General features: G+C 41.2%; 1 protein-coding gene across 1 annotated transcript in view; it reads left to right on the top strand.

The window, feature by feature from the left end:
* The window catches only part of arhgap39 (Rho GTPase activating protein 39), a 72,516-nt gene that overhangs the window by 33,919 nt on the left and 23,765 nt on the right, over positions 1-14,832 (top strand). Inside the window, exon 2 of the mRNA XM_046390946.1 lies at positions 2,872-3,288. Coding sequence (XP_046246902.1) covers positions 2,872-3,288 — 417 coding nt within the window. The remainder of the gene's footprint in view (positions 1-2,871; positions 3,289-14,832) is intronic.

Genomic DNA, 14,832 nt, shown 5'->3' with positions numbered 1-14,832 from the left:
TGCCGGCTTGTCTAGGTGAGTGTAGACTCTGTTCAGCAGGTAGATGATGGCATCGTCCACTCCAAGGCGGGGCTGGTAGGCGAACTGAAGGGGATCCTGAAGTGGTTGGACCATGGGCCTGAGCTGTTCCAGGACGAGTCTTTCCAGGGTCTTCATGATGTGTGACGTCAGGGCCACAGGCCTGTAGTCCTTGGGGTCGCTGGGACGCGACGTCTTCAGGACAGGAACGAGGCATGACGTCTTCCACACCACGGGGACCCTCTGAAGACTCAGACTCAGGTTGAAGACATGATGAAGTACTCCGCTTAGCTGGGGGGCACAGGCTTTCAGGACCCTGGGACTCACACCATCTGGGCCTGCAGCTTTGCCTGCACGGAGTCTCTGCAGCTGTCTTCTCACCTGGTCAGCTGTGAAGGTCATCGTTGGGGTGATGGGTGGGGGAGGAGTGCTTGTGGTACCCAGGTGAGAGTGGTCCACCCAGGCTTCTGGGGACGAGGTGTGAGCGAGGTCATCCAGATGGAATGTGGGGGGAGGGAGAGAGGCTGGAGTGGCCGGTTGCTGCAACCTTACTGCTGAGGAGTCGTTTGAAGTGTGAATTGGGGTCCCTGTGTCGAATCTGTTAAAAAACTGATTCAGCTCATTCGCCCGTTCCACACCGCCATCAACTCCTCCTCTGTTTGGCCCGTAACCTGTGATGGTCCTCATGCCACTCCACACCTCTCTCGTGTTGTTCTGCTGGAGTTTCCACTCCAGCTTCCTCCGGTACCTCTCCTTTGCCTCCCTGATCTTTATTCTCAGGGTGCGCTGGATAGCTCTCACCTCCTCCCTATTGCCTGCTCTGAAAGCCCTCTTCTTGTTGTTGAGGATGGCTTTGATGTCCTTGGTTACCCACGGCTTGTTGTTGGGGTAACACTTTACCGTTGTGGTTGGGACAATGGTGTCCACACAGAAGTTTATGTAGGCAGTGATGCACTCAGTGAGCCCATCAATGTCCTGGCCGTGGGGCTCACAGAGTGCCTGCCAGTCTGTCACCTCAAAACAGCCCTGGAGTGTCTCATTCGCCTCATCTGTCCATCTCCTCACAGTCCTTGAAGTTGCGGGCAGACGCTTTACGAGAGGCACATAGCAGGGGGAGAGGTGGATCAGGTTGTGATCTGACCTGCCTAGTGGGGGGAGGGGGGAAGAGCTGTAACAGTCCTTTGCATTTGCATACAGCAGATCTATTGTTCTTCCCTCTCTGGTAGGAGTTTAGTTAGCAGTTTAATAACACTGCAACATGGACAAAGACATGTCTGACAGGTAGTGAAACGCTAGCAGGCAGTCGACCACACGGGTTAGAAAAGCATCACCTGGAAGAGAAACCGGATAGTAAAATGATGGCCTGAACTGCTTGTTTGAAACAGCCATTAGAGTGAACACACCCACTTCCTGTGCCAGCTTTGTCCCACTGTACTGTGTTACACTGGAAGGGCAGCCTGCCCCGCCTATTGATTTCATTCACTGAGTTTGACACTGTATTGCATAGTTCAGTGGTTGAGTGTCTTGGTTGGTAACAGTTGGGACTGGGGTTTAATTCCCAGTCAGTTTTTCATGCTTTTAAGATCTTGACTATCAATTTGATGAAGTTGTTTTGATTTGAATTACTGCCATATGAACTGAAAGTTTGCTGACTTTATTTTGATGTCAACTAAACTGACCTTTGAATGTTGAGGAGGGAAAAACCCATTTTTTTGTGTGATGTGTTTTGTTGTTTCTGTTGCTTATTCATCATATATTTGTACAATATGATTAATTGCATAGTTGTAATTAGACTGTAATCAGTTGTTCAATTAATATTAACCTGTTTTAGCTACATATATTGGGATATAATTACTCATTAATTGACAGATTGTAATGATGGATTACTTAACACTTCCTCAGTGTGAAGTGAAGTCAAACATCTCTGTTGCCTCTTGGTGGCTGGCTGCAGTGCAGGTCATAAACCATCCCCCCTCTTGGTTAGCACAGGGGACATGGGCTAGACTAAAAACTCAACGAATTTTGTCACTAAAGGTCCCTCTTATTGTGCTGATGTAGTAAGTGTTCTTACATTTATTTTTCTGATCAGTCTGATCAGATTGGTTTTAATTAGTCATTTGATGATATAAGAAGGGGTCATAATATACAGCTTTACAATTTAAAGTCAAAATTAATGATTAATTCTACAATTCTGAATTAATTAATCCAGGTTAATTATCAAATAAAGTGGTTCACTGTGTTTCAACTAGGAGTCTGTCCTGTCCCAGTGGTTTGTGCTACTGCAGGAGAAAGTGCATTATTTCTACTAGAAAGGATTTGTTTGCCAGTGGTTGCACTATGTTTTATATTCTTATATGAAATATTGTGGGGATCTTTTTATGCTCCTGATTCTTGATTTTAGAAGTGGCAGAAGCAATAAATAAAATGATCCTGCTTCTCCTTCAAGCTCCAAGGAGGGCAGGTTGTTTCTGAAATGTCAATTAAAAGTGCCCCTGCTTCTTTCTTGGGTTATGATAGTTGTTTGGAACTAACTGGTCAGTTTCACAGTGAAGTTGTTGGTGCAAGTAGAGGTGGACCTTGAGTTGTTGGAATTCAGAGTCCATCCATGTATCCATCCATTTTCTATACCGCTTATCCGTCAGGGTCGCGGGGGAGCTGGAGCCTATCCCAGCTGACTACGGGCGAGAGGCGGGGTTCACCCTGGACTGGTCACCAGTCAATCGCTGGGCCAACACACAAAGACAGACAACCACACACTCTCACACTCACACCTAGGGGCAATTTAGAGTAGCCAATTATTTATTTATTTGTTTCACAGTCAGTTTACTGTCATTCTGAACTCTCCCCCAACAGGTTGGAGTGGGTAGAAATCATCGAGCCACGAACGCGGGAGCGTATGTATGCCAACCTGCTGACGGGCGAATGCGTGTGGGACCCTCCGCAGGGCGTTTGCATCAAGCGAACTGGTGACAACCAGTGGTGGGAGCTGTTTGATCCCAACACCTCACGCTTCTACTACTACAACGCTTCCACTCAGCGCACAGTGTGGCACCGGCCCCAGGGATGTGACATCATACCCCTGGCCAAGCTGCAGACTCTGAAGCAGCACACAGATGCCACCAACCCCCGTCCTGCCGGAGGAGGAGGAGGGAGGGTGTCAGCTGACAACAGCCCAGGACGTAACAGTGGGGTCAGTCGAGAGGGAAGCACCTCCTCCTCCCTCGATCAGGAGCTTTCTGAAAAACAGGGCAGCAGAGAGGAGGCGGACAGGTAAGACTCCAGGTTAAACCTTATCTCGACCCTGTTATCAGCAAAATCAACTATATTCTGATTCTTTCCCCAAGTGACTCAATGATCATTTTTCATTTTGTTTTACTGCAGTCCTTTTTAAATACCCAATGTGGATCTTGGCCAGTGTATTTTTTGGATCTTCCACTCTCCTGGGTTGTCAAAATGTTAATTTTGATCACTGTGAACAGCCTTTTGTAATAAATCCCAACAGAATCCCTGGATAAAACTAATAGTCACTTTAAGACACACCTTACAGTGACTGGAAAAGAACAACTTTCCAATCAGACGAGAGTAAACAAAAGTCTTAACGAGTGAACAGGTCAGGTGAACAGGTGAGTTTGTACAGGTCACTTTCCGCTACGTCTCTTCTCCAGCGTGTTTGGGCTAAAACAGTCCCTAGGCAATCTGAGCACCAGTTTAAGGTTCTGGGAGATACCAAGTGGTAATTAGTGTAAGGATGAGCGTGTATTTTAAACAGTTTTTCCAGGTTTCTATAATTCAATGGCAATGTGTACTATAAATTGAGAGCATGTAGACTGTTTTTGTGTGTGTTGTGATGTTTGATGTCTCAGGAGGAGCAGATTTACCTGTACTTTGTTAGTGGTTGAGGTCCTGGCCAGTGGCAGACTACATAAGGCTTACAGGATTCATTAAGTGGGGCTACTGTCAGGACCACATGCTGCCCAGAGCCCACAATGTTTATCTCCATCTGCTATGTGGCCATCTTAACACCCCCAAAGTGCACAGTTGCAATGCCTTGCCACAATTAGTTCTTAAAGCGTAAGAGTCAAGTCTTTTCATAGTTCATCTTACTGAGTCTGAAGTCAAAAGAGTTGTCGATATCGTGTTGTTATTTCAAAGATACTTTATCTCTAATTTAGCCTCTGCAGCTTTAAAAGTTACAGGAACTAATCAGAAACCTGGAATAATCAGTCATTTTAGTGATGCAGTACTTCAGATAAAACTGTCTCATCATTCTCCTTATCTGTACGAGTATTTAGGCCTCCGTGATATTAAATGATTAATAATAATATTAACTTAGCATTGAAAACAATTTGTTTAAATGGTAAAATGTACAGTCACAATATATACTCTGTTCGTCTTTCTCCCGTTCTGTAGTTTCAGTTGCTTCCATTGTATTCACCTCCTACATTACCACTCCTTGAGTACCTTATTTTGGGAAGCCCTACATCCATGGTGCAATGGATTAAAAGAAAACAAAGGAAGTGTTTGTTCAAAAAAACTGTATGACCCCTGAAGAACCCCTGACGTAGGAAGAGTGAACAACTGTGGTTGTGCCACCTTAGTTGTCATGCAAAGGTCAGAGGTAGACAGTGTCTTTCTACTCTTCCTTTCTTCAGTTTTTCTCCATTCTTTCCTGTGTGAGTGTCTTGTCTTGTTTCCATCACTTTTGGGGACATTACACAGACTTATACCACCTAACTATAACAATAAACATTATTTGCCCAATCCTAGCCCTTACCGTAACCTAACCCTAATCTCAACCTAATCTTGAAGTGGTCTTGAACTAATATTTAATGATTTATGTTGTGAGGACTTGGGCTTTGTCCCTGTAAGTAAGGCGGGTCCTCACAATGTGACTGTGTAAACAGATTTTTGTCCCCACAACTACAGGAATACGTGTACACACACACACACACACACACACATTCACAGGCACACAGTATATGAATAGTAAATCTGAATCTTACAGATTCCATCCAGTCAGTTACGGTGACATTGGTAGTCAAGTTTTTAACCATGCAGTTGTCAAATGATGCCTCCTGTCATAGTGATGGTAGAAAGACACATTCTGCACGATACCCAACTCTGTCGAGTATCTTCTTGTCTGTCGGGTTTGGTACTGCTGAGGTCATTTTAATGCAGTAGGTCTGCTAACATCAAAACTTGCACCCTGCATGACAGTTTTACTTTTTGTTTTCTTCATCTCTTCTTACTCACGTGTCACATGGAGTGTATGACAGCCTGGGTGCACTTGAAGCTCACGGAGTCAGGTATTTCAGACCTAGTGGTTGGTTAGTAGGATTGTAAATCACCAGTCATCACACTATTTTGATTCTTAGGACAACAATAAAATGTATTCTGATATCACAAATCTCCCACGATACCATTTCAGTTTCATTCACTGGCCTGCGATCCATTTTAGACAATATCATATGTTTATTTAACACAATCTGTTACAGAAGCACCTGCTACTTTCTTTTATGCTTTTTGTCATTGGAGAAGAAACAACACAGTAATTGTAAATAATTGTAAGTGAGCAGTAAAGTTTACTTTAAATTAACTCCACTAACAGAAAATACAGCATAACAACAAGAACACTAAACAAATGTATGAAATTTGGCTCAGTAATAACTGTCATGGTTCACAGACATAACAGTTGTTTCTTCCGATGGCATTTTGCATTGCATAAATTAGCCCAGGAACTAGTGGACTTTTCCTCCACTCATATGCCCATTTAACAGTCGGAAGCTTTCTTTTCTGCTTTTAGCAAGAACAAGAAAACAGCACATAAATAATTGTAATTAAGTGTGGAAAATTTTACTTGAAAAATATCATTTCAGAATTTCAGCCTGCCTCCATGTTTTCTCAGTCAGCCTCTCTTGAAAAGGAGCAGTTGATATTACAGTAGAGGTAGAAACAAGTTATCTGTTAGATTGCCAAGTGTGATGCCCCATGAGGTCAATACATTCTCTCCCCTTGTCAAATACAGCAGCTTGATTAGTGGCCCAAAGCTTCAAACTCAGGCTCTCTTCTTAGCTATAATAAATCTGTACATATGTGCATGACATAATGTAGCATAAGTTCAAAACAAAGCAGTATTTGGTTATACATGGGTCTCAAACCCTTGTCTCTCACAGGAAAGCCACCTCATGACTCAGGCTTTCCTCTGTATAATCATATACAAGACAGGCACCTCTGAAAATGAAACTACGGGGCTCCCTAAAGTGTCTTACTTAAAGGAATGAGAACGGGTTGGCCATGTTTCCATATTTCAGAATCAGAATCAGAATCAGAAAGAACTTTATTGCCATGTAAGTAAGTGAAGAGGTTTCCATGCCATCACCTGGCCTGGATTGCCTGTTTTGTCTTAGCAGGTGGTGGTCACACACCTCAAGTTGCCCATGTGTGACTGTGCCTTAAGTGAACTATTACCAGGTAGCAGGGTACCAACGTGGTAGAGATGTGAGGGTCAGGGGTTTTGTAATACCTGCACCCATCCAATCCATTATGACAACTAATCCAGGTTGTGCTAATCGACCACCCCAGTCCAGCCAGACCAATAAACTGCCAGCTCCATTCATTATGGTAGCAGAATTGTGAGGACTGAGGACTGAAACAAGACTGAGCACTGCAGTGCTCTCCAAGGTGCTGATGCTGTGTCCCTTTTTTTTCGTTTCCTCTCTCCTACTACTCTGTCTTTCTCTCTCACACACACGCAAATGATTAGTAATAACTTACTTGATACAATGTTTTGTCACTTACTGACCACCTGTCCAAAAGTGTAATTTTTTCTTGTAAGCTGACTGCAACCTTTGGGACCTGAGGGGCGTCCCACGCATGACTACAACTTGGAATTCTTTCCTTCCTCAACAAGCTGTGTCTTGTGCTACGCTGCCTGGTTCAACTTGTACCTGTGCTGATGATTACTTGAGAAGCTGGGGTCTGCTCCGAGGTTTCTGCCTTCTAAAAGGCAGTTTTCCTCGCCACTGTTGCCACTGTCAAATGCAAATGTTGGGTTCTCAAATTTTAATTAAAGAGTATGGTCTAGTGGTCTTGACCTGCTCTAATTGGAAAGTGTCATGAGATAATTTTTGTTGTAAATTGGTGCTATATAAAACTGAATTGAGCTGAACTGAATTGAATTGAATTGAATTGAGAAAACTGTACTCTATGAATGAGGTTGAACTATAGCAGCAGTTTCCAATCTGCATGCACTTTCAGTTATCAGCATTATTTTACTCTTTATTTTTTGCTTTCAGCTGTCTTAATTTACTACTGATGCAAACTCTACAGTTCCCTTTTGCTTTACATTAAATGGGCCATGGGTCATTCAGCAGGACACCATTATTGTGAGGGAGCTATAAGAAAGACTGTTTGCAGGACTTAATGATATTTTTCTTTAATAGAAAATGGACTTCTAGGCACAATTTGGTTATTGAATCAGTTGGTGTGATGATGGCTCTGTATAAAAATATTGCCTAATGATGATGATGTCATTTGGTTCATGTGTCTGTTCATTTGTGCATGGTGGTGGCCCACAGCAGCATAAAATGGACGCCTCCAACAAGTCAACTATTATGTGTTAACCATCAGTCAGAATCAAATGGCATGATATTGTCTTGTTTTACTGGTTCACCATCAGCATTCATTTATAACAGTTGGTGGTTTGTTTGGTGTGGAGGCCTAGTGTCAGATCGAAGATGGTCTGTGTAGAGTGTGAATACTGTTAAAGAGAGTAGGTCAAGCAATTTGATATAGACCACACAGTTTCCTCTGTGACAGATGGGAGGTATTGACCTCTACACACCAAGGTTCCTATTAAAGGAGGGAGAAGGAGAAAAGGAAGGACAATGGAGAGACAAATGGAGAAAAGGGGAGCAAATAAAGATGGAAACAATGAAGAAGAAGGCAGAGAATGGAAAATCAGAGAACTAGATAAATGCAAAGTTCATTTGAAGTCTATCTGCACCTAGTGTCTGTTCTAAATGTAGAAAATTGACTTGGCAGTTTTCATAGAAACATAATGTACAATGAATACACACTATGCAAACACCTGTATACTAACACAAAGAGTAGATAGAGACTCGCAGGCAGCAAAGGCTAACGTCACCTGTTTTTGCTCAAAACACTGACTAACTGGGGAGTGAAAGATCTGTGTTAGATCTTCTTTTGGACTGTCGGTGCTCTAAAACAGTCAGAGGGTGGAAAGTTGTGCAGCATGGGTAAGACCTTCATTTGCAGAGATATTTTATTGTCCATTACTGCTTGCCCAATATTTTTACAGCTCTTTTTACTCCACCAACCAAATTATATTGCCTAATTTTCAATGACTGTTGAATTTATTGAAGGGGACTCTAGTGACTGCCATCTTGCAGCCCATGGGCCACATGCTCGACACCAAAGCTTCCCATATAGCCCACAGAATATTAACGAATTCAGAAAATGCAAACATCCAACAATACTCACCAGTGGAAGAGATCAAGTTTGTCCTGAGGGTGATTATTAATTAGCTTGCAAACCCCTGGCAACAAACCAAAAGGTCTGTAATTCATAGTTAAGCCATTCTACTGAAACAGATTCTCCAACTCCATCCTATCTACTTCATGGTCCCACCAACAAGCCGTGGGGATATTACTAAGCTCCTGTTTTACTGTATTCAAGTATGCTGGACTGCTATGACAACCTAACTTCCCCTCGGGGATGAATAAAGTCATCTATCTATCTATCTGTCTAGCTAGCTAGCTAGCTATTAGACACAAGAGGGATCACTTGCATTTTTTTTGTTGGCCAGTAGTTCTGGTCCCATCTGGTCCCATACCAGACATATCTAAACCAATGGCTAGGTGTTGTATTTCTGAAGGTGTTCAGGGCCTTATTTTGCAATATTCCTATTTTAACTACTCTGCACTATCTCCCCATTTCTTTTTAGAATTAACTTTAATGTCTTTAGAGTTTTCAACTCCTTATTGCTGATACTGATACTTGTATGTTAACTGTTCCTAAAGAAAACAGAAAAAAACAGATGGGGGGAACTCGTAGCTTTCAACACTGTGGAACACCCTCTCCAGTTACATTAGATTATCAAGCTCTGCTGACATTTTTAAAAATCAACTGAAGACCTATTTGATCTGGGAGCCATTTAGTTATTGTAGTTGTTTTTCTTTGTTAATACTATTTTTTTATGTCTCTGATATTTGTTGGATCTTTTAGTTAGAAAAATTATTTTGAAGATACTAATTATTGTTGTTGTTGTTATGAATAATAATAATAATAATCAGTATTTTATATTGTTTTACTTCGAAGCTTGAATAAATGTGTCCAACATGTGCACTGATATTTAAAGAATTAACCCAAACTTTTCTTAATCTCGTTTTGACTTGAAATGTGACCTGATGTCCCTCTTGTCTATCACCATTTATTGTCTTTGCTGATCAGTTGGAAAGCGGTGATAACTATATCAGATTCCCTACATTTATACAACTTGTGACCTGAAGCACAGCAGTATGACATTATCCCAGCATTTGAGCATATCAGACTTAAAAACACACAGTTTCTCCTGGGACAGATGGGGGGTATTGACTTCTACACACCAAGGATCCTGTCAAAGGAGGGTGTGAGGGAGGGACAAATGGAGAAATGGAGGTCAAATAAAGATGATAAAGGGGAATACATACAACAGAAAATCAGAGAACTAGATAAATGCAAAGTGGCTCAGTCACTTGTAGTTTGTCCATCTGTTCTAAATATATACAGAAAATTTACTTGGCAATTTTCACAGAAGCAGGTTTCACAGAAATACACTTTATACATATATCATATGTCTCATATGTCTCACATGTCTCACCCTGAGCATGATGGAGGAAAATGGCCACCATGTTAATATGGTCTGTGACTATTGTTTGGAGAAGAAACAGACACGGTGGAGCTTATTGTAAAGAAAACTAATTTGCAATACCCAGTTTGCTAATAGCAGGAAGACATCTTTTTAGTATCATATTCATATGAAAAGCCATTTGCTATCTTAGGCCCGCTGTACTCAAACCCATCCTTTATTAAATCAATTGAGAATGTTTCTGGTAATTAAACTACCAGGGGTGAAATTTTAGCCATTGGCTTGTTTAATAAATCATTAATCCAGTGAATGAGGCTGAAACATACATGTGGCTCCAGGTCCAAATGCACAAAATTTGGTGCTGTCACCTCACCCTCCTGCAGCAAGCCTCTTCCCTCTGTGGCTTTTTATTCTGAAGTCCGTCCATAGTCCAAGAAACTGACCTTGAAGCTACTTTTGTCTTTAAATATTTGTTCTTGCATGTGGGCATACATGTGTGTGTGTGTGTCTCCCTGTGTGCATCTGTGTGCCTGTGTACATGTGTGTATAGTGAGAGGCCTGGTGGCACAGCTGCAGACTGTCAGTCCAGATGGCTGGGAGATCTGCTCTGCACATCCTTTCTTGGATGTGGTTTTTATATGAAGTATGCAGCAACTCTGGACAACACCCAACTCAGTATTTCTAACTTACACTGATAAAGCCTAATTTTAGCTTCAAAAATTCATCTTTATAATGCACAGAACAGAACAAAGACTGTGGATTATCCCCACCCTGTTATCTAAACATGCAGTTCACTTGTGAATTTATATAAAGGCTTATATTTAACAGCAGCTGACTTTAAATTAATAACATTAAAGATGACTGAGAAGTCACAGTTTAAAAAAGTTGTAACATTTGTATTTATCTTAAGATTGTGAGAGGCAAAGTGATATAACAGTGAGGCAAATGCAAATGCAAATGTTATCTCATGACACTTTCCAATTAGAGCAGGTCTAGACCAAACTCTTTAATTAAATTGTAAATACAGAGAGCCCAACATTCCCCCTTGAGCAAGCACTTGGCGACAGTGGTGAGGAAAAACTGCCTTTTAGAAGGCAGAAACCTCGGAGCAGACCCCGGCTTCTCAAGTAATCATCAGCACAGGTACAAGTTGAACCAGGCAGCGTAGCACAAGACACAGCTTGTTGAGGAAGGAAAGAATTCCAAGTTGTAGTCATGACTGGCAATTGGCGACTCACTGATTCACTGATTGGTGACTGTTCTTTCAAGGATCTTGGAAAGAAATGGAAGGTTAGATATTAGTCTGTAGTTGCTTAAAACCTCTGGATCAAGTGTGTGTTTTTTAAGGAGAGGTTTGACTACAGCTACTTTAAAGGACTGGGGTACATAGCCTGTTATCAGGGACAGATTGATCATGTCTAATAGACAGGTGCTAAGTAAGGGTAAAGCTTCTTTGAGAAGGTTGGTAGGGATGGGGTCTAAGAGGCATGTTGTTGGCTTGGATGAATATACGAGTGAGTATAGCTGATGGGGATCAATAGGTGAAAAGCAGTCAAGGTGATTATCTGTTTCTACTGTTGGTTCTAAGACACTCGTGTTTGATGTTACATCAGTATCAGCTGAGGTCAGTAGGTGCTGAATTTTGTCTCTAATGTTTAAGATCTTGTCGTTAAAAAAGGTTATAAAGTCATTGCTGCTAAGGGTCACAGGGATACAAGGCTCGATAGCACTATGGCTCTCTGTCAGCCTGGCTACAGTGCTGAAGAGAAACCTGAGATTATGCTTGTTATCCTCAATTAATTTTGAGTAATAGGCTGCTCTGGCAGTCCGTAAGGCCTTCCTATATAATCTAAGACTGTCTTGCCAGGTTGAGCGAGATTCAATAAGTTTGGAGGAATGCCATTTCCTCTCAAGTTTTTGCATGTTTTGCTTTAATTTGCGAACCTCTGTATTATACCAGGGTGCAAGTTTCTTTTGCTTTATGAGTTTCTTTTTTAGCGGAGCAACAGAGTCTAAAGTTGTCCTTAGTAAGCTTGCAGCACTGTCCACGAAATGGTCGATTTGAGAGGGATTATTGTATTGTTCACTCATATGGGGACATGATACTGAAGTTAATGACAATAGAACTGTTTCTTTAAATTTAGCCACAGCACTATCAGACAGGTATCTAGTGTAGGAGTTTTTTCTTGGTGGTATGAAGTCAAATAGTATAAACTCAAAAGTTATTAAACAATGATCAGAGAGAAGAGGATTTTGTTCAGAGACAGTTGAATGTTTACATCTATACCATATGTCAGAACAAGGTCAAGAGTGTGATTGAAGCAATGAGTGGGTTCATGTACACACTGACAGAAGCTGATTGAATCTAAGAGAGAGATAAATGCTGCGCGAAGGCTATCATTACTATCATCCCCGTGGATGTTGAAATCACCCATATAGTATTTAATCTCTAGTGGGGTTGTCACCTTGGAGGGGGTCTTGAGGGCCATTGACACCTTCTCCCATCGTGTGAGTTGTTATGGTCACACAAAGTGTGACTCATTAGTGAGTCGTTTTCCCACTCCATCATTTGAGTGGTTAGGGTCACATGAAGCATGGTGTGAAAGGGGTTAAACCGTCTGGGGAGGGATCTCAAGGCTGTTAAGATAAGATAAAATAATCCTTTATTAGTCCCTTGACTGGGAAATTACGGTGTTACAGCAACAAACAGGATATAGAGGGTGCAAAGCATGCAAGGATAAGGGAAGGATGAGCATTCAAAAAGAATAAATACACAATTTATTCACTTTATAGACACAAAGTTGGCGTTGTTATGTATATGTGTGTGTATATGTATATATATTATGGCATGCCGTTCAGGAACCTTGAATATATGGAATGAAACTCTGAATATATTGAATGAAACTGAATATAACTGAACCCTGAATAGTTTAGTTTAATTAAGGTCCTTCAGCAAACTCTTTTAGTCCCTGTTTTAAACCCACTCCTGCAAAATTTTGTCTTTTAAATATCAAGTTATTTTTATGTCTCAGTTTTACTAACAGTCTGGACTTTTTTATTATGACTGAAACATGGTTATCTAAAGGAGACTGCAGTCTGCTTATTGAGGCAACCCCCCCCTTCACACGTTTCCATTATCCAAGACTTTCAGGCAGAGGAAGGAGTGTTTCTGCCATCTTCAGAAAGGATTTTAAATGTACTCCTATTTTTCATGGCCATTTTACCTCTTTTGAACACTTCGGTTTTATGATTCACTCCAAAGTCCCTGTGGTTGTTTTTCTAATCTATATACCTCTCAGGCCAAACAATGCTTTTATCCAGGAGTTTGCTGAATTTCTGTCCCATTTAATGTCAAGATACAGCCAAATTCTTGTTTTAACATTCATGTTTGCTGTCCCTCTCAGCCACTTGTGACTGATTTTATGGCCATTTTAGAAACTTTTAGTCTTTACCAGGAAATTCATGACCCCACTCACTCAAAAAATCTGGTCCTACACTGTGGTCTCAGCCTAGATAACGTTGACATCAAGGATATCTGTGTGTCTGATCTCATCATTTTGTTCAATGTCGTTTTAACCCAACAACTTCTAAATCACTGCACGTCCATCCGTTGCCAGGTTTTTAACTCAGCAGGTTGGGGTCTGGCCCCAATATACTGTACATAGCAGAGTTGTTGACCTGATATAAGCCACCTCGCAGCCCAAGATCCTCGGGTGGGTACCTCCTGGTCATTCCAAAGTTGAGGTTAAAGAGTAAAGGTTACCGGACGTTTGCAGTTAGAGCTCCTTGGCTTTGGAACGTCTTGCTCGAGGAGATAAGGCAGTGGCTTCTTTTAAACAACTTCTTAAATCCCATTTTTAGAGACTGTCTTATATGTGATATCCTTTTATCTTATCAGTTTTAAATTCTTAATTTCCTGTGTTTATTTTAGATTTTTTAAAAAATTGTTCTTATATTTTAAATTTTGTCAGTCAGTTGTCTATATTTACTTTCTGTAATGTTCTTGTGTTTGAGCTATAGTTTCTGATTTCAACTAATTGTTAATCTGGTTTTTAAAAGGTGTTATATAAATAAAGTTATTATAATTATTATTAGATGCCTCTGGTAACTGTCTGATAGTTATAGGGATTTTTGGTACCTGGTGAAATTTCTTAATCAGATGCAGCTGACTTAGCAACAGAAATTAGTGTGCAGTTCAGTAAAACTGAAATGAAAATAAAGACGGATTGGAAAAAGGTGGACAAAGTATGAACTGATTGTAGGTCAAGCAATTGTGAATACTTTAAGAATGAGAGAAACAACAATCTTCACTTCAGACAGAGAGAGAAAATGTTGACAGAAGTGAGAAAGGATAGACACAAGATGGGGAAAGAAAAGCTGTAGAGAGGTGGATGGATTTAGGAAGACAGAAAAACAAGGTGGGTTAGAGTCCAGATTATGCTGTGATAGATGCCAGGACAGCTCTCCAACGCTTAATCCTGCCCTTTTTGTTTCCCTCTGCATTCACAAGTTCACAAACACTACTCACACTGCCGCTATTGAGCACTGGCTCTGGGGATCAGTGTGTCTGGAAACAGGGTGGCCAATTCTGCAATCGATGTCACACTTCACTCCCTCTTGCCCAGTTCGCCTCTTGTTCTTCTCTCCACACTACCCTTCCACCTCCTCTTTCTTCTTATTGTCTGGCAAATGAGCAGAATATGAGGGCCCACTCACTGAGAGGAATGACTGAACGAATGTGAATTAATGAAGTAAAGGTCTGTTTTTACCAGAGGCTATTGACTGTGGCCAGTTGTCACTAAAATCTCCTGCTTCAGGTGAGCCAAAAGGAATTTAAGGTAGATTGTAAACTGAGAGCTGAATATAACAGTCATTGTTGCAATTTTAGCATTTATCATTTTCTTATTTGAAAATATAGAATTACAGCTAAAGTAACACCTCCATGT

The sequence above is a fragment of the Scatophagus argus genome, chromosome 6 (genome assembly GCF_020382885.2).
Source record: "Scatophagus argus isolate fScaArg1 chromosome 6, fScaArg1.pri, whole genome shotgun sequence".
In the NCBI taxonomy this organism is placed as follows: domain Eukaryota; kingdom Metazoa; phylum Chordata; class Actinopteri; family Scatophagidae; genus Scatophagus; species Scatophagus argus.
Note: the sequence above shows the minus strand (reverse complement) of the source record. Positions and strands in the feature narration are given on the sequence as shown.